We start from the raw sequence: 26,181 nt of genomic DNA on the forward strand, positions 1-26,181 counted from the left end.
TTACATCTCTGGCCTGCTTGCAAAATGTGGTTCTCCTACTAAAATTAGCATTATTCCATAGTCTAGAAAAAGTGTTCTGCCACTTCATCATGTTTTTTTTTATTAGTAAGAGGTTCAAATTAAAAATCCAAATCTCTTCCATGAATATAGGCATTGCTTGTCAAATCACTGTTATGCCACTATGTAATTGTAAATTATTACACAGTCACAACTGTGATAATACTCATTAAGATACAGGTATATATAGATACCAAAGGGAAGATAAGAAAAGTGGAAAAAAGTGGCCATGCGGGAAGAGCGAGACAGGCTGTAAGATTAAAGAAAAAGGTCAAGCCAAATGTAGAGAAATAGAAAATACAAGCAAGACAAAAGGGTAGGAGAGAGAGAGACGTTTGTATTGGGCAGATGCTTCCAAGGAGAGAGCATTTGAGACTGATGTAGAAGGTTTTGACAACATACAGAAGGAGAGAGGGAGGGACGGATGGAAGAAGGGGTACAGAAACTGGCAGGAGGGTGACTGAGGAATAGCGAGAGGCCAATACACACAAGATGGTACAAGACAACATGCGGACAGATATGGGCCAAGTTGACGGCTGAGGAAGGGAGAAAGGAAAAGCGTGAGGGGGGTGAAAGTCGAGGAGATATGGGAAGACAGAGAGGGCCAGGGAAGAAAGGAAACCGACAAAAAGGGTAAATGCCCATTCAGACAGATATGCTGTGAAAGGCTGGACATTGAGCCATCTGTGACCAGCAAAATGATGAAAAAATCCCCCATTGAGAGGCCTGTCGGTCAATTAAACTTAAAACTACCTCAACTGACTTCGAGCCACTAGGGGGCGATAAAGCAAACTCACAGCAAAGAAGCCTTGGACTATATCTGCTTATCAATGTCTTATGGCTAACGTGTTAGGAAACAGTCGGCGACTTACACATCCAGCAGGCACAGAGCTACATGGCGGTGTGTTTCTTATCACCTAAATGTAATTAACTTTTTGTTTCAGCCCTAGGTTGGTCACAGAACACGATTTAAGTCCCAACCATAAAGGCTTTTATCCAACCATGAAAACATATTGCTCAGACAACTTACATGTTTTCCATTCACATAAATTTGACGCAAAGTAGTGTTTAGCATCTTGGCAAGGGAGACTTCCACATGTGGATTGGAGGAGCTTTGGGAACCACCAACCTTGCAGTTAAAGGTTGAGCAGATCTACAAACTGAGCTACAGACACACCAACCCCACATTTTTATTATGGCAGATACAAGCTGTGATGTGACTATAGAGAGTTCTTGAATCAGGCGGAGTAACCTTTTCATATCACATAAAGTCATTTTATTCAGTATAACACAACGTTAGCTTAATGTAGTCTACATTTTGGTAGTTGCCTGTGCAATGTAGAATTGAGGACCACAAAGATTTGGAAATAGTGAATTGTGAGTGGAATTATAACAGCTTTGTCAGCTACATGTGAAAATGTACAATGAAACAACATGCTCACCTAAAAGTATACACCAACTGCATGTGTCAATCAGAGAAAAACATTATTTGTTGCAGGTGTTTTAGCTTTTATTCTGGAGTCTGACAATATCGGAAAACACAGAGCACATTCACCTTCCTAAAGCACTGTCATCTAAAATGATATGAGGTTTGATAACTTAAACACATCTGTGTTACTTTGCCTATAAAATTAACAAAATGTTATGTTTTTATCAATTTCAAATGACGACAGGAATGGCTGTTATTATTTGTTATCCTATATGAAGAGGGAGTAATAAATGCGTACTGAGCTGTTGGCAACTGTCTCCCAAGCCGGCTGTCTCATGTGCAAGTGGAGGGCAAGTCAGTTAACAGGTCTGTGGCATTTTAGGCTGTACAACCACCAGGGATTTGTCTTTCCAGCGCTGGCTTATTTGTCTCTGCTTGCTGAAGAGGACATGTTGTTCTGTTTTCTCAACAGCAAGAGTAGTGCAAGTCTTTTGTGCACCGAAGAATCCAAATCTTAGCACAAACAAGTGTTGTGCTGGGGTTGTAGCAGTTTGTACGGTTTGACATAAACAGCAGTAACCAGGTTTTTGAACTGGCCACACAGAGAGTTGAAAAGTGAACACTAGATAGAAAGAAACTTCTTATATCTAATGATATGAATACAATTCAATAGATGCAGCTGTAGATGTACTTTAGCATTGTACTGACATATGATGTTATATAAATGATATATTAAAGCTGCACATTTTTAACTCCCAAAAATGTGCAAAGATTTCTACCCTGGAAAAAACATTTAGGCCTTGTTCACACTACACAACTTTAGGCCTCATTTTGCACTCGCTGATAGTTTACGAGCTCCTTGACTTTGCAAATCAGCGCTTGAGTGCTATGTGGAAACTGTTCGGATCTCAGGTATCTTGCAAGCTAAATATCTGAGAACGCGGGACACGTGTTGAGAGGAAATCTGGGGGTTGGGATCGCCTATAACTGTGTGTGCTGTGTGTTCCATTTGTAACACAGACCGAAATTGTTGTTGCACCTGAAGGAAACAGGCTACAAATTGCAAAGACGTTTTCTGGAACACCTGTGCCAATGACAACTTCATCTGCGATCTGTCCACTTTGAAGGTCGTGTAGTGTGAACTTGGCTTTAGGCACCAGTATCACGTTGTTATATTAGTTTAGCCACCTATCTCCCGTACGGTTTCTTTTATTTCTACTTTCTCTCTTTGAAGTGTGACATGGAGGTGAGCCTAAAGTGTTAAATGTGTCTTTTATCTGCAGTGTGATTGATTCACCAAAACGACGAGGAATCAATGACAAGCGCTCTTGGATACAGCTGCCCTTGAGAGCAGATGTGCCTGTCTGGGCTCATACAGTACAAATACGTCGAAAAATCCATTGTTGCCACAAATAATTAGGATTTTAAAAGGGACGCTCTTCAACTGCTTTTCAGATTCAGAGGGCAGCTTCAAATTTGAGAAGAATAATCAAATGTATGCAACAGAAAGTTGTGGGAAAAAGTGTACAGACTGATTGACAAAGCATCATTTTACAGTGACACCACAACAATACTGAATATAAAAAAACACACTAGGACCTTGAGAACTCCTGCTTTAAGAGAAATACAGCAGACGTGTTGATAATCCAAGTGGCATGTTAGGGAGATGGATGGGCAAACAGGATCATTTAAATCTAGAGACACACGTACACAAAGACACAGTGAGACACACATACAAAAGGGAGTCCGTTGCTTATATAACAGCAGGACTTGCATAATAAGGAGATAGAGAGGGTAACAGGAGAGAAGCAGAACCAAAAAAGAAGAGGAGCATCAAAAGAGATAGTGGACAACAGAGGTAGTGCAGACAGTGACGACGAGCTGATGTAAATATACTAAACAGCATTCAGATCCCATGTGGGCGCACCTGACAGCCACAAGTGCTTGCGAGAGAAATGTATTTTTAAATATATTACATAATATATTAAAAGTATATATCTTACATAATGGATGTATGTATTTATTTTATAAAACCATTCCATCTGTGTTCTTGAAGATTAAACCTGAAAGTACAAAAATACAGGTAAAAACAGGATCTCCAGGTACAAAAAGGTTGGGAGTTGATTTCAATCGCCTGTTAACAAAATCTCACTATCTGGAGTGCATTGCTGCCGCTCATGGTCATGTCGCAGGGCAGTGAGTACTCTTATCTCCACCTGTCTGAAACACACATCCTCTGCTCTTTCATTTCCCATCATTTCTGCAGCAAGCTTTCATTAGTAGCAGCTGGTGCAGTTCTCAAAAGCCCTTCACTGGTAATTATCCAGCAAGAGAGGAGTTCTGTCCATATCTGCATTTCCCCTGGAGATTTGACCCCCCCCCCCCCTCCTATAGTCCCTCATCTGACCTTAAAGCGTCTGTTTCACCTGAAAAGAGCAACAAAAGAGGGAAATATGAAGAGGGAGAAACAATAAGAAGGACTGCGTGAGGAGGGAACGTCTCCTGAGGGCTATCGCTTGTGATGCTGACACACACACTGCATGACATCACACACATGCACAGCCGACTTATCAACGCGACCTAGCCCTGACCTGATTATACAATAGAGATGCACATGTGTGCAGACAGATAGAGTATGCATACATTTTTACATATATATAATGCAGATACATTTATGAACTAGTTCACATAAACAATCCAATAATCACGCACACAGAGGTTTTTATTCTACATTTGTTGAACAGGCACTAAACAGAACGGCCATTTCGAATGTTATCAGCCGACTAAATGGGCGTTATCAGGTGACATCACTGCCATTACAGGTCGGTGTTGTCTTCTTCTATTCCTTCTTTCTGTGATCAACCGTGTGAATAGATGATACAACCTACTAGTTGGTGTAGGGTTAGCAGCCTTCTGACTCACATCTATGATAACCATTGATAACAACCATTTAATCGGCTGATAACATTCAACTGGAACTGAACACCAACGCTGATGATATGCAAACGATTGAAATCCCTCATGCACTGCCTATAGGTTCAACTCTGTATTGTATGAATATATGAAAGTGAAGCAAGAGTCATGTGTATATATGAGAACGTCATGGAATACTATTTACAGAACTGTTTTGATGATATGTAGTAAAAGCACTCCTTAGTAGTACACACAGTAGTAACACACACACACACACACACACACACACACACACACACACACACACACACACACACATGTTTGTAATAAACACTTCTAATTAATTGGGTTTGTGTGTTTCTGGCAATGAGGGCAGATTGTTACCACAGTGCTTGAGGGTTGTTACCGGAGCGACAAGCACACTACTACAAAACCCTTGACCTGTACACAGATTATACCTGAGGGAGACAGGAGGGAGACACAGAGGGGGGAGCAGGGAGACAGAGAGAAATGATGGGAGAGTTAAGAAAAAGGGAAAATAAATTCAGTAAGAGGAGGGAAGAAATGAGAGAGAGGGAAAAAAAAGACTTTTCCTTTTGTGGCCCCTGAACTGAAGACAGAGCAAAGCCAATGTGTATGTTAAATATCGTACGTGGTCTCTTACAACTAAAGCCGATACATTTAATACCTAGATTATATAGGTGGGCAAAGAAGGGGCCTACATAGGAAGGAAGCTCGAACGATCTGCGAAGAGCAGAGTAAAGATGACAGGAGTGGAATATGAGTATGATTAAGTCTCATTAAAAATGAAAAACAGCAGAGGGGGAGAGACATAGAGATTAAGTGGTAAGGTTCAAATAAAGGTAACAAGACAATGCTGCTATAATTCTCGATGCCCTACATAACCGTTTTTTATTCCATTCAAAACCTTAATATAGTTTATTACAGTGGTAACTTGAAAAGAATAAGAACATTATATTTTGGTTTACTGCTGTTTTACACTCAACAACGAAGCTTTTGGATTCCATTTGGAAATATACAGTCAATTTAAGTCCAGTCAATTTTATTTGTATATCCCGATGATCACGAATCATACAATTTGCCTCAGGTGGCTTTGCTGATCTGTAGAGCAATCTGTCCTTTCGACCCTCTCTTTAGATAAGGGAAAACTCCCCAAACAAAAAGCTCTTTATCAGGAAAAAATGGAACTGATGAGGGATCCCTCTCCCAGGACAGACTGACGTGCAATAGATGGTGTGTGCACAGAATATACCAACATAATAGTAGTACAATATAGAAAATCCATATGACAAAAATGATACATATGATGTGTACATATATGAAGAAAAATAGATCGAGGAAGAGGTTAAGCAGCTTCCACGTGTCACCAAACAGCTAAAGCCTGTCATCTCCACCATGTAACCTGGAAAGAGGACAGGCTACACAAACATCATTCACACAGATACGAGAAAAAAGAGAGAAAGACGAGAGAAAGACGAGAGGAGAGGCTTAATCTGCTGGAAGACGGAGAACCAGATCCAGCGTGCGGAATGAAGCACTGACAGCCAGGAGAGAGAAAGAGGTCCCAGGACGGAGTTAAAAGAAAAAGAAAAGAGGGTGGGAGGGAGAGACAGTCACACAGTAATGCTTGTAGGATAAAAAAAACATTGGGTTATTGAGAAGCAATGGCTTTCAGAAAGTTAATATTATTCATGTGGCAGGACTAGGCTTAAATTATACATTGAGACTGAGTCCGACCCGCCAACTGGATAATAAAAGAATAAGCAACTACTTGAAAGTTAAGGCAAAAAGATGACATTTGAGTGTGGATTTAAAGACATTAACAGGAACAGACTGTCTTGTGTCCATAGGGAGGTTATTCAAGAGGAATGGGGCACAATGCAAAAAGGCCCTTTTGGCATGATGACTTCTTTTTCACTCTGGGTAGAGACAGGAGCCCTGTATTCTGAGAGATTGGAGTATAAGGTTTAAGGAGATCAGACAGGTAGAAAGTCATCAGAAGCAACTTTAGAGTTTCATCTGACATGGATAGGGAGCCAATGAAAGGAAGGTAAAACTGGTGTAATATACCAATTTGTTTTAGTTTCAGTTAAGATTCTTGCTGCAGCGTTCTGAAGCATTTGAAGACTTCTGGTACTGGATGATACAAAGATGTGAAACATCCATTGACAAAAGTCATATTTCCGACAGTGTACTGCCATTCAAGTCTGTGTTTATACCACCATGAATATTGTACACAATATACAGTGCCACTTCAGCATAGCTTGTAAGTGTGCCCATTTTAAAACTGTTCCACAATGCTTTTCATTTACAGCAATACATTGGTTTGGGTCACAGGGTGGACTTTGACATTTGTATTTATCAGACTAAACCCTTTTTGTCCCCAAAATGGGTTCATTTTATAAAGTGTGAGCTCAAGTCCAAGTTGGGAAAAAGTTAAATTAAATGAACCAAGAGTTTAGACAATCACAGGAAATTCCATCACTTCACTGTGACTGAGGTGACTCTCTGTGTTTACGTTTTATTTACCCCTCTATTTTTTCCTCTCTCCCTATTTCCTCTCCATCTTTCCTCCGCCACAGTTTCAGAACCCATACGCATACTCGCCTCCATTCCGCTTCGGGACGGTTCCAAACGGATCCACAGAAAGGAACATCAGGAAGAACTACCCCGCTATGCACCAGTACATGGTAAAATATCATCAAACTGGAGTCGTGGACGCACTTGTCACCCTCAAAACGGGGTAAGGGAACACTTTGTGTGCATGATTGCGAGAAAGCACATTTGTTTACTGATCCGTGATCAAATACTATTTCAGTTATGCAAAATATTCACCTGTCAACCTCAAAACGCTGAATAGAGATTGTGTGTTTGTATGTTTGCACCTACAAATAGTGTATTTGCATGTCTCTGAGTGTGCTTGCTGTCACGTGTTTGAGTGTGTGTGTGTGTGTGTGTGTGTGTGTGTGTGTGTGTGTGTGTGTGTGAGACAGCTCCTCTGAGACTGGGGATGAATGGGCTTCCTCATTGGAAATAGCAGGAGCTATTTTTAGCACTGGTCTCTACAATAGGACTGGTGGTGGTGTTCTATGGAGGTATACTGACGACAAAACAAATTGAGAGAGCACAGAACAAATTTGAGCGCTACTCAGTCTGCAAGTAAACCTTTGAGTGCGCACAGGGACGGATTTGTAAAAACAGAATTCAATTTGTCCCCGCGGAAGGACAGAAACGTGAGCGTTACAGACGATTTGACCATGCAAATGGAATTGCGTATTTACATTTGAGGCAGTCACCAGGATGTGGAGGGTCTTCCTGTTAGAGTATTTCAATTTTTCTTAATAATTTGAACAGAAAATGATTAGAACCTTTATAAGAAAAACATGCCCGACGTACCAGTATGAATAAACTAGGCAGTAGGGTGTCGGTTGGATTTCCAGAATCAGATCCAAACATCCTCATTAATTGAAATTGCACGATAAAGCATAAAATAAGCAAATCACATGTTGTCCCTAAGATGTCATGTGGTCACACTTTTCCTCTTTATAGAGGAGCAAAATATACAAATGCTTTGTCTCTATTTATTGAAAGACTATTTGGCAAGTGGTTTAATGTGGTTAAAAAGATGCCTAAACAGCTTGGAGAAAATTGAGGTAAAAATCTCAAGAGTCTTAAATCAGATTCTGCTCTTACAAATCTTTGCCTGTGCTCTCTCAAATCGTTGACTTGCAGACTGACTAGTGCTCATAATTTGTTTTGTGGTCTCTCTCTTTAGATCTTTTGTCGTCTATATACTCCCATATTATGTGTGTGTGTGTAAGAGAGGGAGGAGGGCTTATTACCAAGGACAGATTGAAAAGTGGAAGTAAAGACAGTGGGGTGGCTCTCATTACACCATCACATGGGAATAAGAGGAAAGGGTTGGGATAGGAGGCCAAGGGCAAAACGCCTGATGGGAGGATATGAAGGAAGTGTGGAGGGCAGGGGTAAAGAGCAAAGAGTCTAGAGAAGTGGTAATGAGTGGAAGGAAAAAGGAAGGTCAACAGGAAAGGAAAGAAGAGGACATTGAGGGTAAGAGTATAGAGGGGAATGGGAAGGTTGACAGAGGAAGGGGACAGGAAAGGAGGGGGAAAGGGACATTAAAGAATGGAGAGACGGCAGGGAGAGAAAGAAAAAAATGTTGGAAATAACCCCGTAAAGGACAAAAGGTTGATGAGGTGATACGACAAGATGTTATGTCTGATTGGTTAATGGCTACGGGGTGGGATCCAATCAGAGTGCTCTGCTCGGAGGACGGGCTGCCTCATGGAGAGAAAGGGGTGGGGAGGAACGAAACGCAAAATAAGGATGTCATTCATGATCCATGATTTTTATGCAGATATGTATTTGAGCTTATTCTCTCTCATCCATAAATCATAAGTAAACTGAATGTAGACACCTAAAGACAGGTTAAACCACTAAAGCATCTATAATGCACTCAGTCACTCTCGCCCGTGTTCTTGCATTAACATACAGCACAGAGGTAAACACAAACACACGCAATTAGGCATACCTGGGGAAACTAATAAGACATGCAAACTGCTGGGAAATAAAAAAGCACACGCTCATGTGTATCTATACACACACAGCTAGCTGCAGGTGTGTGCAGCCAGTAATACCCTCATTGATAATTCTATTCTGTGGTATTAGCAGATGAGCAACACCGCGGCGTTGAGCTGTTTGAGGCTCGATGGCTGGATTAGCTCTGATCACACATAATGCTGACAGGCTTTACATGCAAAATCTGTTACAGCCACAAGAACCAAAACTATGCACCGGGGAGTTGAATTGATTTGATAACATTACGGGACTTAAAATACTCACAGCACGTGCAAAGTTTAAAATATTTTATAAGTAAATTAGTGACAAATGAAAGAGAAACAGAGCCTTTTCATTCATTTTCAATGAGACCACTGTGTCGGCGCAGCAGGATCACAATACAAAGGGCAGAAAAGTGCGGGGTTGACTGGCAAAAGAAGAAACACACTGCAGGTAGATGATCATGTACCATGAATCGTACGGCACTGTACAAATTATAACATGCAAATATGAATAAGGAGGAGCAGAGGAGTTATTACTATTGTGGTAACTTCCCAGTGATTCCAGAGATTCAACGTAAAGAGCCTTGGCATCTCTTGAGCCTTCAACCTGAACTGTTTGTATTTCATTTTCTCTCCTGCAGCCCCTTGAGTTTGTATGATGCAGTGCTGTTGTCAGTCTGAAGACAACCTTGCATGTTTTAACTTAAACTGAATTGTAGTCTTTCTCTTTTAGATCTGTTGGTGTTTGAAATGATGATTTTACATGTTAAAATACCATGGACTTTGAATATAACTTTCAACACTTTGGGCAACTCTTTCATAGAAACTTTCAAATTTCGATGTGATCAAAAGGTCATCCCATGAAAACATGAAAACGCAAAGTCATTTTGAATTAGGATTTTTAATGTACTTCTGCTAAAATGTTTTCTTTGGGGTTTATATGCTATTTGTACAGGTGTTTAGGTTATGTACTGCACTTCAGAGTGTCCCTGTGGTGGTGTAAAACACGATTCAGAGTCACGCTTAATGGTCATGTTGCCCTGTTAAAGATTACATTCAAAGGTATGGATGGAAAGTGGCAAGAAAATCTGTGCTGCTACATTTTCTCCACCCAAATAAAGGTGTGACAGATTGTGATGGCTGAATCCCTCTCCAAGCCATTAGAGCCACAGTATGTCTGGCTGGCGTCTACGAACATGCGCACACAAATCCAAGCTCAACAGTGCGCAGCCTCATGTGCACAAACACACTCATACTGAAATGTACGCACACACACACCGACACACACGCCTGTTTTCCTACATGTTTGGACACACAGCCTGCGTGTGGATGGAGCCAGTGCTGGGTTAAGCTAATTACACAGCTGAACTATCGGCTGTGAGCCTCCGTTAGAGGGCTGGATCTGACATTCAGTAAATGCCAGCCAGTCACTGCACTATTAGCAGGGCTCCCTGCGTGTATATATGTGTGTGTGTGTGTGTGTGTGTGTGTGTGTGTGTGTGTGGTTGTGTGTCCGAGCCGGCACCAAGAGAGGAGCGGTTAGTGATGGGATCAGTTACATTGAAAATGTCAGTCTGAGTCTGGGATCTTTTCGTCTGTTCGTTCCACTTTGCAACCTGCTTATTTATGTGTGTGTGTTCGTGTGTGTAGACAAAGGCAGAATGAGAGAGAGAGAGTGTCTAAATGTTTGTGTCAGTCTAAAGTTTGTTTAGGTCGTCCATTTGCCTCCAAGGTCCTGTCATCGGTGAAGCGTGCTGTATTGAACCGCAGCCACTCCCCACTGTGTCCTCTGTGTTTGGTTACGGTTGGATTACACAATTGGAGATGATTTAACACCTTAGAATTGATCCACAAACAACACATTTTGAAAAATAAGCCCCTCTTCTGCTCTCTGTCTCCTCCTGTGAACTTCTCCCTCACTCTTATATAAAAAAAAATTGAAACCCCTCATGCATCTTCATCCCTTCCCTCTGTCTGTTTTCTTCTGTCTCTTTCATCGGTTCTTTTTTTCCTCCTTTGCAGTAAACTGGACGCCTTCATCTATGATGCCGCAGTATTGAACTACATGGCCGGCAGAGATGAGGGATGTAAGCTGGTGACCATTGGCAGCGGGTAACCAAAGCTTTAATTCTAAAGACACTTTAAGTATGGATTGTCTTCACTTCATGGTCTGATCCCGCCATTCTTTGGTCCAAACCATTGCGTCAAGTTGTGTAAAGGGTTTGTTTATGGTTGTAATGCAAAGATTCATGTATGAGCCACATTCTGAAATTGCTTTTTTATTGAGTTCTGTGCTATCACACATAAAAAGTCAAACACGTTGGATTTTTTATTTGGAAATACGCTTAAACCACTTTCTTGCTGAGAGTTAGACGAGAAGATTGACCAGCCTCATGTCTGTACAGTAAGTATGAAGCTACCTCCAGCAGCTGGCTAACTTAGCCTAGCACAAAGACTGAAAACAGGTGGAAACATAGCCTGCCTCTGTCCAAAGGTAACAACATGTGTTTAACAGCTCCTCTGAAGCTCAATAATTCACACGTTGTATCTTGTTTGTTCAATGTGTAAAAAAAAAAAAAAAAAAATCAACTTTTTATTGAAGGTTTATTTGACAAATTATTACTTGGTCGGGAAGTGTTGTTGGAAACCAGCGGAGAATCCAGGAAGTTACTGGTCCAGAGTGCAGTTATGTGGTGCCACCACATAAGATCGACTGATTAAATGTGTTAATGAGTATCACATTTCATTTTTATAGCATGTTGAGATAGAATACGCAGCAGTGATTGCACACTAAAAGTGGATACATATGAGAAACTTGGATTATATATACTGATTATAATTGTATGAAAAAAGAAAGATTATTCATTGGATATGTGTATATATTTTTTTATGTCTGTCTTTAAACAACACTCACATGCCCACATTTACATTGTAGTGACATTGGTCATTGTCAAGTGTTCCTCCTCTCTGCACTGGCTGCAAAGAGATCCGCTTTTAAAGCAACTGAACACTAAAAATTGCATTAAGAAGGGACCTTTTTAAGGCCAGTGTGGAGCGGAGGGATCATTAATGCGGCCAACAATGTTTCAATGTACATATGGGGCAGTATTGTTATTAGATAGACCTGAAAAAAAAAGAAAACCTCTACTTTGAGGACAGACACCAGGACTGCTTGTCTTTGGGTCCAACCAAAAATATATATTTTTAGTCAATTTGATTGTATATCTGCGACCCACATTTCCACTCGATGATTTTTTATATGCGTCATTACATGAGGTGTCTCCTTAAATATATTTGTAATCACAGTGAGGAAAAGTGAGCATATTCTCTTTGAGGTTAAGATATGTGTTTTCTCTGTGTGTGTGCGTGTTCGTTGGATATGCTTGTGTTCAGGTACATCTTTGCTACCACTGGTTACGGCATTGCTCTGCAGAAAGGCTCCTACTGGAAACGACAGGTGGATCTGGCTATCCTGGCCATCATCGGAGATGGTGAGAAACACACTCACACAACATTCTCATACACATGACACTATCCACTAAGGCAAAAGGTTACATTGTTCTTTGCCAGCATCGCAATGCATGCACTCGTACAGACACACACACACACACACACACACACACACTCATCTCTACTGCCTTGTCTGCTGACAGCACAAAGGGAAAGCAATGAAGTATAAATAGTCCTTTGATGTTATTCTGGACACAAAAGGCTGCTCCAAACAGAGGGCAGAGTGTGTAAGTTATTCTAATATATTCCTCTCTGCAGCACCAGATCTGCTTGTGTGTGTGTGTGTGTGTGTGTGTGTGTGTGTGTGTGTGTGTGTGTGTGTGTGTGTGTGTGAGCATTACTCTATCTGAATCACCACATTCCTTTATTACAGTAGCTTCAGAAGTTCTTACATAAACAATTTCCAACTGCAAAACAGAGAGAAAGCGAGACAGCTCAAGTTTTTAGTGACAGATTAATTTACATTTTACATCGAAAGCATTTTGCTGATGCGAGTATTCACAGCCACTCACATTAAGTGCACTGAAGTTGATTAAATGAACATTGGTGTCACAATAATCCTCTCTAACCAAATCTTATCAGGGCTTCAGAGCATACAGGCCAAACTCCATCATATTTCATGGCTGAATCATTTTTGAAAAATATCTGGTTCAGTGTTTTTGTTTTGCTTTCACACTTTTTCATTCAATGCAAATATACACTGAGGGTGTTTAAAATCGGTATTGTCTTGGCACCATTTTAATAACTTCAGCGTTGTTGTAAAAAGAATATGATAAAGTCATGGAGAGATGACTCCTTGAGAGAGATGGCAAGGAAAAAATGAGATAAAAAAAAAACAAAGAGAGGACCAGGAAGGGAGCACGGTAGGAGAGGAAGACGAGGAAAGACTGTGTGTCAGGTAGAGAGAGAGAGAGAGAGAGAGAGAGAGAGAGAGAGAGAGAGAGAGAGAGAGAGAGAGTGAGAGAGAGAGTGTGAGAGAGTGAGAGTGAGAGCAATGTGGAGTGAGATATGGGGAGTGAGAGGAGGGCAGGTCCTTGATAGATGACAGTGACTCTGTGTCTTGACAGATGCTACTTGGTCAGATACACACAGTGTGGGTGGAGAGCATATGGCTTTTCATGGACAAAGAAAAGATGTCTTCAGATAAGGGTGAAGGAAGAACAAACAGACATAGAATGGCAACATATACATACAGTATAATGGGAATACTTATACTTACTTATCTTACGTGCCTGTCTGACTATAGTAAAGACATGTAACACATTTGTGCTCTCACTACTTGTTTAATCATAGTTTCAGACAGCACAACTCTGATCAAATGTACCCGTCTTGGAGAAGCAGCAATAGTCCGAATTCATAAGGTTTTGACAGTGTAGCAAGATTGTAAACTAACAGACCTAAATATCATCCAGTCAGGGTCTGGAGCTATTTGTGCTCCACTATTTATGAGGTGTTATTTCAAAGTGCAGATAAGCATTCTGAAGAAACTTAGATTAAGTGAATGTCCTGAACTAGAATGGATTTCATGTTTGTGGTTCATAATTTTTTAATGGAGAAGACAAACTGCAAAAAGTGTTGTTACTACACTCACACATTTTAAATGAAATGTTCCCCCAAGTCCTAAATGCTTCAAGATTAAACATTTTTAAAAGCCACAAAAGTGTGAATGAAACTTGTATAGACTTGTGTTCTTGTGTTCCACCCGACTGGTCACCAGACTATTGCTTGAGCCGTCTGACTGCTTTGCAAACGGAAGAAAATTTGAATTTCAGCAATACTTTGCCCCGGGAGTCAGAGCAACAATGCAGGCAGTCGTAGCTCCACAAAGCTTTTCCCTTGAATGGACTTGACTTAAAAAAAGAGACAAAGTAACCAGTTAATACCTAAATATGTAATTTATCGCTATTGTCTTTTGCTGTCCATTCTAAGCACGTCATAATGTCAAAAATTAAAAAAGATGTACTGTGGTTACATGTATTAATTTATTTACAAATCTAACAGGAGACAAATTCGAATCAGTTCTGTGAAATGTTTAATGGTGTTTTAGTGAGTCTGCACCCCTAAGACATCTAGCTGAACATCACCATGATATTTGTCTTTCCCCACTAGCAGCATTAGTTAAACAGCCCTGAATGGCACAGAGTGGATTAGCTACGCGCCAAATGTCACAGAGGAAGCCAGAGAGGGAGGAGGTAGGGGGGGCAGAGGGAAGGGAATACAGAGTGAGGGATGAAAAAAGATAAGGTCTCTCTACCTTTATTTCATTAACACTAAAGAAACTATCTCTTTATCTCTTTCCCATATCAGGCAACATGAAGGAGACTGGAAGCCCAGTGGCTGGTGATGCCCAAAGACATTTATTTTTAACAAAACAGCCCACGAAAAATACTAAAATCAAAGAAATATATTAGCATTCAACCTTTAGGTTGACACAAACATTTGTTTAAACCAAATTCACCGAAATCTAGACATTATCATTAGATCTCACTATTTAACATTTTAATGCTAATGCATGAAAAATCTCAACAGGGTTCAAAAACTACTGAAATACAATTTAGTAATATAATTATGCCTCTCTTTGCAGATGATATGACCATTTACCATCAATTTATTTAAAACAAATATAAAATGTAAAAGAGTATGATAAGATTTTATAGCAGCAAATACATAAACGGTAACTTCAGTAATAATTCTAAATGTAAATCTATGTCTCATATAGGGGCTTATAGTTATGTCTAATCTAAAACCTTTTTCAAACCCCGATGAGCCATTCACTAAAGGATTTGAGTCTCCCTTTGTTCTTTTGCTTTTCAGGTGAAATGGAGGAACTCGAAGCCCAGTGGCTGACAGGAATTTGCCACAATGAGAAGAACGAGGTGATGTCCAGTCAGCTAGATGTGGACAACATGGCTGGGGTCTTCTACATGCTGGCCACAGCCATGGGGCTCTCCCTCATCACCTTTGTCTCTGAGCATCTCTTCTATTGGAGGCTTAGATATTGCTTCACTGGGGTCTGCACCGGCACGCCGGGTCTTCTTTTCTCAATCAGTCGGGTAAGGACAGGTTTTTTTAGCATTCTTCAGCCTTTTTTTCTGAGATGGGGTTGGGAGAACAAAAACCTGCTTCAGCTTTACACAGTTTTTAGGTTTTAAAAAAAGACACACTTTGGAACAGTCTTAATTTAGGCTAAATAATCAGCTCACAGGCAGGCCATCAAGTGTATGCACATGTGAGTTATCTCTGGGCCTGGGGTGGTCTGACTGGGTTAACAGTAGTCGTGTTCAAGGCTATAAGGTGAAGCACTGCAACTATACTGTGGGTTAATTCTGCATTATTGGGATCAGACAGGCTTATCTTAGTTTTATTTTCTATGAGCGGAATAAGAGAGCAGAGCAAGCCTGACACTCACACACGCGTGTAGATAAAGAGAGCTACTGCTAAACTAAGAAACAAGAGGAGGGAGGGAGGGCTGCACAAAGGAGGATGGGGATGGGAGGGGGGATCACGAGGCAGCCCTGAATATCGTCAAAAATAGATCCTAATTGCGGCATGTTTTTGGGTGAAATCACGGCAACCCACGCTAAATCAATCTATTCTCTCTTGTTTTGTTGAAAGGTCAGCATTCTCCCTTGTTGTGTGTGAGAACAGAAGACATGGACGTGCATCCCTAAAAGCACTGCAGTGGCTCTGCACTGTTTGAGGCAGAGTGTGACTCTGTTTTCAAAGTTATCAGAGGGGGGTAGTGAGGAGACAGAAACTTTTAGAGAAGATACAGTAAGGTTCTTGAAAGAGACGCTATTCTAAAGACTTTCTTAAGAGTGATTTAGGGCAAAATACATCCCTAATGGCCTATCTTGTGTTGATAAGCTCCACAAAATGTGTGCTGAACCAAAAAGCACTTTGAATTTGTTAACGTGATAAATGCTTTTTAAGGATGTATTTGTGAGCTGGGAAATGGTCTTAGTTAAGAAAATAATTGCCTTTGTACGTTGAACCGTAAAATGAGAGCTCTATGACATTACTGTTCGGTTGATTGGCTGTTAGTCCAAATAAAAAGACTGGCTTTTATAACCTCCCTCACAGTTGTAGTGATGGTAATTTATCCTGTTGACTGTTGTTTCCCCTCAAAAAGTGTCGCCCCTCGAGTGCATCTAACAGAGGCCTGGGTAGACACTTCTACAGACGCACATTGCATCACCTTTTCTCTATTTGTCCCCTTTTAGAAAATATACACTGGTGGTGCTAGACTGTATTTAGCCTGGTTAGATAATTTTTTTTAGTCACATTTTGTTGTCTTGGTGTGTTTATAATTCATTCTGAATCCTTTTTATGTCCTAAATTGTGATGTTGTCTTTTCTGCATCATCCTCTTATATCAACCATACGTGGTTGTTTAGAAGATTCCTATCTAAAACAACATTTCCATCTTTACTTGAGACACAGTTTGATTTTCTTTATAAACTGAACAACAAATTATATTCCAGAGAGAATAAAAGAAAGCCTAATTTAATGCTGTTTCAAGTTTGTGTTAACAGTGATAAAAGGCTCTGTTTGTGCAATGTACTATAATTTGCTGAGTCATCACCAATTTAATAAATTCAATAAAACATACAGACCACAATTATGGTTGGCCAGAGTAGATAAGTAATAATTATTATGTTTGTCTCTCTCCATTTCTCTCTCAAACCGTCAAACATTTATTTCATATCATCCCTTTCCCTCTCCAATTCCTCTCTATAATTTGTTTGTCCTGTTACTTTACCTTATTTTTTTATTTGACTTTCCCGCTCTCCCAAATCCATTCCACTTGTTCATCCATGTCTCTCCATGCAGGGAATCTGGAGTTGCATCCATGGAGTTCACATTGACATGAAGAAAAAGTCAGATTTGGACTTTAGTCCCCAGGACAAAATGCTTAAGCTCATTAAATCAGCCAAACAGATGACCAACATGTCTAACCTAAGTGGCTCCCACATGAACTCACCCAAACGTGAGTTTATGCACTCAGCTGGCCCCATGATCATGGATATGATGGCAGAGAAGGGAAACTTCATCTATGCTGACAACCGAAGCTATGCTCCCAAAGATATGATCTATGGGGACACTGGTGACCTGCAATCTTATCTTGCTAACCGCCACAAAGACCACCTTAACAACTACATATTCCAGGGAGGCCAGCATCCTCTCACCCTGAATGATGCCAATCCCAACACAGTAGAGGTGGCAGTCAATGCTGACTCAGTCCAGACCAACGCCAAGCCGCCCCGGACCCTGTGGAAGAAGTCAGTGGACACGCTTCGTTCGGCGCCTCCTGGGCCCCCTCCAATGCCTGACATGCTGATGCCAGACCCACGAATGTCAATGAAGACACAGCGCTACCTCCCTGAGGAAGCAGCACACTCTGACATCTCCGACTGTTCCAGCAGGGCAGCCTCCTACAAGGACCCAGAAAACAACAAGCACCTGAAACCCAAGGACAACTTAAAAAAAAGATCTGTGACGCCAAAATACCCAAGGGACTGCAGTGAAGTGGAGCTGTCCTACTTAAAGACTAAGCCGGTCACCAGTGTAACCAACCAACCCGGGAGAGGAGGAGGAGAGAAAGTTTATACCATCGACTCAGAGCGAGAGCTGAGCCTGCACTCAGACCCCATTCACTACCGCGAGAGTCGCGGCCTTGCTGCCGACGATTTGGATTACCCCGAAATCTACTCCGACCACAGTGACAACTATAGGAAGTGTGAGCAGCCCATCATTCATCTGAACTCCTCACCTTTGCATCACACCGACTCAGATCTTCTACCAGACCCAACTTATTCTAAACACTACAGCCTGAAAGAGAAAAACATGTCCCCACATGAAGCCATTGATCGCTACAAACAGACACACTGCCGTTCCTGCTTGTCCAAAGTGTCCGCTGGCTACCCACCAGGAGGAGGGTCATACACCCCAGCTGTACCTGCTGCATCTTCTGCCACACGCTCACCATATAATCGATGTGAAGCATGCCTCCATACAGCCAACCTGTATGATATTAGTGAGGACCAGCTCCTTGCAGACCCCTTGGTCAGTCCCACCATGCACCACCAACAGCAGCAGCAACCAGACGAAATGTTTGGTCTATATTGGCCACAGACGGATGGGCCTCATGTTCAAAAGAGAAACCGCTTGAGGTTGAGTCGTCAGCACTCCTTTGACAACATCATGCTAGAAAAGCCCAAGGATGTAGACCTTGGCCGACCGGCGCGCAGCGTCAGCCTCAAGGAGAAGGATCGCTTTTTGGATTCCACATCTGACTCGCACTATGCGAACCTCTTCGGCATGCGTCCCTACTCTGGCAGATTGTTTGGCACCGGGTCCAAATCAATGATGTTTAACCACAACCTTGAGGAGAGCAAGAGGAGCAAGTCCCTGTACCCGTCCCATGGCTCGGACAACCCTTTTCTCAGTCACTCGCTGAGGGATGACACCAGCAGCAGACTGGTCCATGGGCGTAGCTCCTCAGATATTTACAAACAGCTGGCAGTGGCCTCACCTGCAGTCCTTGGAGCGCCCCCCATCAAAACACGTAACGATGCGAACAATCTCCGCTCTTCCGTTAAATCCACCACTTCATACTGCTCACGGGACGGGCGGATAGCCAATGACATGTACAATAAAGAGCATGTGATGCCTTACTCAGCCACAAAGACTTGTGCATACCCGGCCCCACGTGGCGTCCTAAACTCAGCCCAGTTCAGCAATAGACGGGTGTATAAAAAAATCCCCAGTCTGGAGTCAGATGTTTAGTTGACATTAGAAAATAATGTGTTCTCTCCTCCTTACTGCTCTCTGGGTTTGTATTATAATTTATCAACTATGTTATCCACCAAGGGATGCCATAGCCACACTACGTTTTTCTTCTTCTCTTCGACATTGTAATCAAAAAGAACTTGTGCCCGCTTGGGTATGATGGTACTACTACTACTACTACTCTCTTTGCAGATGATATCACCATTTTTGTCCATTCTCTGCCATGTACCAATGAGTTGGCTGCATGGTCGGCAACCTGCCATAAGGTATCCTGGTGTAAGGGGGAGTGGAATCTTTAACCCTGTAGGTTTTTAAAAAAAGGCTTAGGAAATGGCATAGTGCCATTAGTGGGACATAGAAGGCCAAAGTTACAGTAAAGGAGGACTCTGACAGGCGTAGTTGGAAAGAAGGTAGTTGATTTGTGATAGAAATGTGTGAGGAAGTGGTGAGGAGGATGGGAGAAATTCTATGAAAGGGGAATTAGAGGGAGAGAGAGAGGAGATAACCTCTCTTTCAACCCCTCCTCCTTCCCCCCTTTTTCCTTTCCACCTCTACTGTCAAGTTTGCGGCTCTCTAGTTGAGGAGAAGAGGCCTGACAGAAAGACCAGATGGGCACGTTTGATGTCACGGCCAGACATGGAGGCGTCCCAGGAGGGCAGAGGCATCACAGTGAGCTAGTCCAACGCTCTACTGCTTGTTACTCTGACAAATATGGCCACCAAGACACCTGGCAGTGCAATTGGAGAGAGAGGGAGAAAGGAGATGAGCTAAATAGCACAGAGCGGAGCCTCCAGTAGTTTTTGGCAGTAAGTTATTGGTGTGCCTGGTCAGAATTTGGTTTTATATGTTAAGCCCATGCTAAAGGGACATGATAGTGATGACAAGCTGAGAGTAATGTAGGTGCTATCAATGCATAATGTTTACAGACTAACAGATAAAAAAGATAAACTGACAAAATCACTGATAGAAAAGGACACACAAGCAGGGAAACTTGAGGCATCTGATTGGCATTTCATTTATGGCTCTGCACATAGAAAAATAATTGCAAAGTATTGCTTTTTTATTCTATTAAACTATAAGATTTATTAGGGATTCTGGCATCCGGATCCCCCTATGTAGGATTTTAGTGTTTGCTTATTTGGTAGCACAATAGCCATTAGTTTTAAAACCTCTCTCCCACATATGCTTTTGAAAAAGCGTAGCTTTCTGAAAAATACCATCAAGAGTAGTAGATTATTTTGCATGTGTTGATTTTTTTCTGTGTCGGAGAAGACAAAATACACACAAATATACTCTTAGACACATATTTTACATGTTTTTGAAAAGGGACCGTGTCTTGCCAAATATGGTGGATGGATACTTGTACAATCGAAACCTTTATCCTTGACCTTTGTGCTTAGTAATTCAGTGTAATCCTGCTTGAAAAGAGCAAGAAAATGGTGGAAGGGAAGAGAACAAAGAGGATATAAACAAGGGAGAAAACGATGAAATGACAGCTTTGTCCACCACCACCTTGCCTGAGTTGGGGAAGCGGTGGGCGCTGATGTATTTTTGTCTTTCGACCTCCCTGCAACTGAGAAACAGGGTATTAGCTATAAAAAAAAAACACTGACGATTCCTTTCTTCTTTTCTCCTTCCTTCTTCCCTTCCTCAATCAACGTGACACATCACTAGAGTGTTGGATAACTATAGAAGTACTTCACTTTTCCTTCATTTTTTGTAAAATTGAACTTTGGTTGGTTGGTACAGCAGTATTAGAGCTATACGGTATCTAACCACTACAGTCTAACTGGGGATTGGGTTAACAATTATTGATCATCAATTACTGTTGATCCACAGTCAACCAGGGCTCTTGAAAATCTGAAGACTACTTGAGATGGATCCATTGTTTACCTTCATAGCGTTGTTTGGGTGGGATGGGTTGGGTGGGGCAAGATGAAGAGGGATGGAGCCGAGGAGGCTCCACGGTTATGTGCTCATCAATCATGTATCCATCTTAGTGTGGAGTAAGTTGTGTGTGTGCATGGCAGAACTCGGGTAAGCTTGAAGTCTTAACCAGAACATTTGGTTCCTAAACTGATTGTTTATGCATTTGTTTGTTTGTTTGTTATTTTTGATAACACTTAGCAGAAAAGACTTGCACATGCACATTCTTCCATGTACACGCGTGCCCACAAAAAACTTTTTTTTTGTAGCATTATGCTGTACAAATTGTACAGGAAAAAGAAAAATCATGTAACCATCTTAACTGACTGATTTGCCTGATTGATTGGATTCACAAAGCCAAATTGTATCAAATAAAATACCTCAGGATGATTATGTGCGTTTTGGGGGAGCTTCAACCGTAGCAACAGAACAGGATGCAGATTTTTTGTAGAAAATAAATTTATAAAGAAAAAAAAAAGAAAGAAAAACAACAACATGATTTATAGCGGCCGCAAAGCAGAATCAAACTTTTCTCCTTTTGATGTTTACCAGTCCTAGGTCTTCCAGTTCGGATATTTGCCCGAACTCATGCTCAACCCAAGTAAAGAGAGAAGAAGAGGAAGAGAAGGAGGGATGGCGGTAGGGGGCTTAGACTGCTTTGCTCAGTGAGGGGCGTATTGCGTTCAGCTCTACTCCTGAGCACCCTTAACAGAATGGAGGATGTTACTTGAACGTCCAAATTCTGAAAAGCTACCCTTATATGGAAAACTCAAACAGGAATCTCTCTCTTTTCTCTCCATGGTTTTTAATGGCAGTCGACTGCATTAGCCACTGTGTTTCAATTGAAGCTCCATCTTTAACAACCACGGTCATATCGCCCTTTTGTACTCTTGGAATACTTCAGTGAACCTCTCCTTGCTTCCCAATCAGCTTACCCAATGTTGACTGACAAGCAACATTTGTCTTTTTTTGCATCTTATCTGCATATTTATTATTATTATTATCATATTTATCTCCACATGCTGCTTGAGTGAGCTGACAAGTGAACAATATGCACATGGAAAAAATATCATAACGGCACCCTTGCGTTTTAAGAACTCATGATGATTTGTTCTATTTGTTCCACTTTTACAGAACTGTCATGTAAACTGATGCTGTTTTATGTTCAAACACACACACACACAAACACACACAAACACAAACACACGCACACACATACACACACTCAGACACACCCCTGTGATGACAACCCTGCTCTTTTTAATGACAAAAATGTATTTTAATTACATTTAATGATAAATAATGAGGTGATGGCATGCAACCCCAGATGTAACAATTTTAATGTTTTATGTTTCTTTTTTTTGTTTGTTATTTTTGTTATGATGTTATGATCACTAATGCGTTGTAACCAGGTGTGAGTATATACATATTTGAGAGAAAAAAATGATCTATGTTAAACACGATGAGGATGCTGCTGCTGTTTTGGAGGAGAAGGCGAGGACCTGACCCTAGTGCAACTTCGTCATTGGCTAACGGGTCGTTATCAGGCCACGTTTTGCTCAATGGGGTCGTGGGTCAGGGGTCAGGGCTTGGTTCGGTATGGCGGGACTTCCTTGCTCTTCCTCCAATGGCAGGTGAGAATTACTGAATCACCAGCTCTGCTTCTCTCTTCCCTCTCCTTCACGTGTAGTCAGGACTTCAACTGTAAAGAAGATAAAAGAAAAAAAGCAACCCTCTACTTTGAGTCTGCTATCCCTCCAAAGATACGAGACCTCTTTCTTTATGGTTTGCTGTAAGAATAGAGCTTTTTTTTTAAAAACTAATACTTCCTCAAAGACTTTTAAGGAACTATTTTGAATATATTTAGAAATGACACCTGTATACATCGCTTGTAAATTCATACTGGAATACATCATCATGGAGAATTATAAATGATAAAGAGTAAAAACAATATTTTTTGTGTGAATTTCACAGGAGCTCTTCTGTACAGTGGCACTGTTTCTCTATCTCTCTCTCTTTCTATCTCTCTCTCTATCCCTCTCTCTGTAGAGCGACTAGAATAAAACTTCACCATTCACAAGGTTTGCTGTCCTGTCAAAATTCACAAATTTAAAGACCAGGCTCTGTGTCTGCCTCGCCATATAAGAAAGTCATTGCTTTTGTCAGTTCATGCTGACGGATTGTTTTACAGGTGATGAGAAAAAGTGCCGGCTGATTTTCCATTGACTCCATTTATTTTTTGCAGCTGGAGATATTGCCTCTACACTCAGTACACATAAATACACATCAATACACATTCAGTAGGAAATTTGAGGGTTTTTTCATCATGCACGTAAAGAAGAAGAAGACCCACAACCTAAACGTCATTAAGTCGTACCTCTATACGCAGATCTTAGTGAATAAGTGTATTTTAACTCATAAAGAGTCTATACTGACTACTGTTTAATACATTTTGGGTTGTACCTTTCAGGTAAGACATGAATTTCCACAATTACTGGAAAGCCGGAAGAGCCAGAATATGAACGAATGAAACAAATTTTAATATCATATAAATTACTACGTTACTTATTTATTAAGTTCTCACTATAAAGATTAGTATACACTCAAATAACCATTTACTGCCACCCTATTACCAAATAAAAAATTAATATTGGTCGACTACTGCAAAATCCTGAATTACAGTTGGTGAAATGCTCAATGTTTTTTCTGTTTTGTTTTTTATTATTAATTTATGAAACATCTATTCATGGGAACTATGATTTGTTTATGGCAAGGTTAGGAAAATTAGTTTTATTTTAAAGAGCCATGTAACTATCTGTGATTGGACAAGTTACATGCCCAACCACCACCTGGACTTCCACAGGAAATATTACTTCTGGCATTCATTGTCACTGATAAATGGCATTTGGTGTAAAAAGTGTGGTAGAAAATAATCTAATATTAATATTGTATAGTTCCTGGTTATACGCAAATGTTAGCAGACCCTTCACCTTGATGGATGGTCAGAATCCACTGGTTGAAAATACATCTGAGAGTTTGATCATTCAGTCACTTCTATTCCTTGTGTGTCATCAGAAGTATGCTTTCTTTACAATATGTGATCCAAACTTCTTTAACTCCTCAGTTCTAATAACTATAACTAAGATATCAGATTTTTGTTTTTGTCTTTTATAGTTTACACTGAGATGATGATATTACCATACATACATGTGTTGTATTTAGGTATATTTTTGGCTCTGCTGAATCTCTACTCATAAAACTACATGATGTTCATCTACCCCAATTATTTTGCTGGTATTCGATAATCACACCTTAGTGAGAAATGACCAGTGGTGGGCCGTCAAGGCCAGCAAGGCCTTCTCTGCTGGCATAAACATCATCGGAATATAAATTTAATTATGATATATTTTTTCCACAAATCTGTATTAAATTATTCCCCATAGTCTATTCTCTTCATTTCATAGCTTTCCTCTTGGTTGCGCTGCTTCCAGCCTCAGATCGAGATTTGGAGGGCTGGCCTTTATGTTAGAGCTTTTATCCAATCATATTTCAGACATGATGTGTTGCCAGGGTCCACGAAATCTTCCCTTAGGCCTTCAGAATCAACAGTGCGGGCGCCTGTCGCTTAAAGTGAACGGAGACAAAACTGTGGCGTTAACCAATCAGATTTCGAGTTGGGGACACCGGGGCCAGCTAGCAGGCGTACGATAATGTCAGCACGCGCGTGCTGACATTATCGTACACCTACTCTTTTGATTGGATACGCACTATTGAGAGGCAGAGCTAACAAGCTCATTTGTGTAGATTTCTACTAGCTGGTTTTTTTCAACCCACAATGGCTGAAGAGGAGAAGAGATCGATTTGGTTGCAGATATAATTTCAACGACATTTTCAAGACACATTTTTCAAGAAAAGATAGACATCGTGAGAAGAGAACGGCCAACCCCGACACTGGCGAGCCTATCACAGCCGGGAAAAGGGTTTGTCCGACACTTTCCAATCACTAACTACGAGCGGTACCCCGGCTCACAGCCTCCGAGAGGCACTGCACATTGTACTGCTGGGAATGCCTGCTATTTACAACTAAATGTTTCGTAAATATTAATATAACTCTGTTGTTAGGGTGATGCAACACCCAGTTATACTGCGTTTCTGTCTAAATGTATAGTTTCTAGAGCCATGGCGTCATAATGATGGTATTAAGAGGTGGAATAATTCAGGTAGGACTGTGTAGGACATCACTGAAGGCCTAGGTGTGAAATGCACGGCCCGCCACTGGAAATGACTAATAACGGTAATACAAATAACTTGGTGTATTTCTGTGGAAAAGCAAAATGGACATTAAGTGTCTTTCTCATGTGTCAGTATGTTGTAGGTTACATGTGCGCAGGCACAGACGTAAGTGATGCCAGAGTGGCCTTTGTGCTGTGACCGCATACTGACCTTTCACACTTGTGCGAGTTTGTGTGTGTGTGTGTGTGTGTGTGTGTGTGTGTGTGTGTGTGTGTGTGTGAGTAACAGAGCATCAAGAGGCCATTTGGACTCCAGCTACATTTATCATCTGCCACAATCCTTCTTTCATTTCCTCATGCCTTACACCTCGTTCTCTCCCACCTATACATCCATCACATTCCATCTGTGTTCCTCCTTCTGTGCACCATTTTTTAAAATCAACCTTATTGTCACTCAGTTTTACTTATTTCTGCTCTTTCTTAAATAAATAATAAAGGAAAAAACCACCAGTGGTTTGATCACTTCTCCCTTTCTCTGTGAGTTTTCCATGTGTGTATACTGTTGTTTGCTTAAAGGTCATTTTAGAATATTTGTGGAATCAATAAGACTTCTTAATTTGTATACCAAGACTAAACTATTATGTTACTGCCAGTCATATCTCTTCCTTGAACAGGTGTAAAGCTATCTTGGTGGACACTTTAGAAGAAAACGCTATACATTA

The 26,181-nt window shown here is 41.0% G+C and overlaps 1 protein-coding gene across 1 annotated transcript in view; it reads left to right on the top strand.

Annotated features, from left to right (window-relative positions):
* grin2aa (glutamate receptor, ionotropic, N-methyl D-aspartate 2A, a) overlaps positions 1-23,307 on the top strand; it is a 140,425-nt gene extending 117,118 nt beyond the window's left edge. The window contains exons 11-15 of the mRNA XM_029437502.1: positions 7,003-7,163; positions 11,023-11,112; positions 12,394-12,491; positions 15,325-15,563; positions 17,343-23,307. Of these exons, the coding sequence (XP_029293362.1) occupies positions 7,003-7,163; positions 11,023-11,112; positions 12,394-12,491; positions 15,325-15,563; positions 17,343-19,298 (2,544 nt within the window). The 3' untranslated portion in view covers positions 19,299-23,307. The remainder of the gene's footprint in view (positions 1-7,002; positions 7,164-11,022; positions 11,113-12,393; positions 12,492-15,324; positions 15,564-17,342) is intronic.
* Positions 23,308-26,181: the final 2,874 nt, after the last annotated feature.

The sequence above is a fragment of the Cottoperca gobio genome, chromosome 8 (genome assembly GCF_900634415.1).
Source record: "Cottoperca gobio chromosome 8, fCotGob3.1, whole genome shotgun sequence".
Lineage (NCBI taxonomy): Eukaryota > Metazoa > Chordata > Actinopteri > Perciformes > Bovichtidae > Cottoperca > Cottoperca gobio.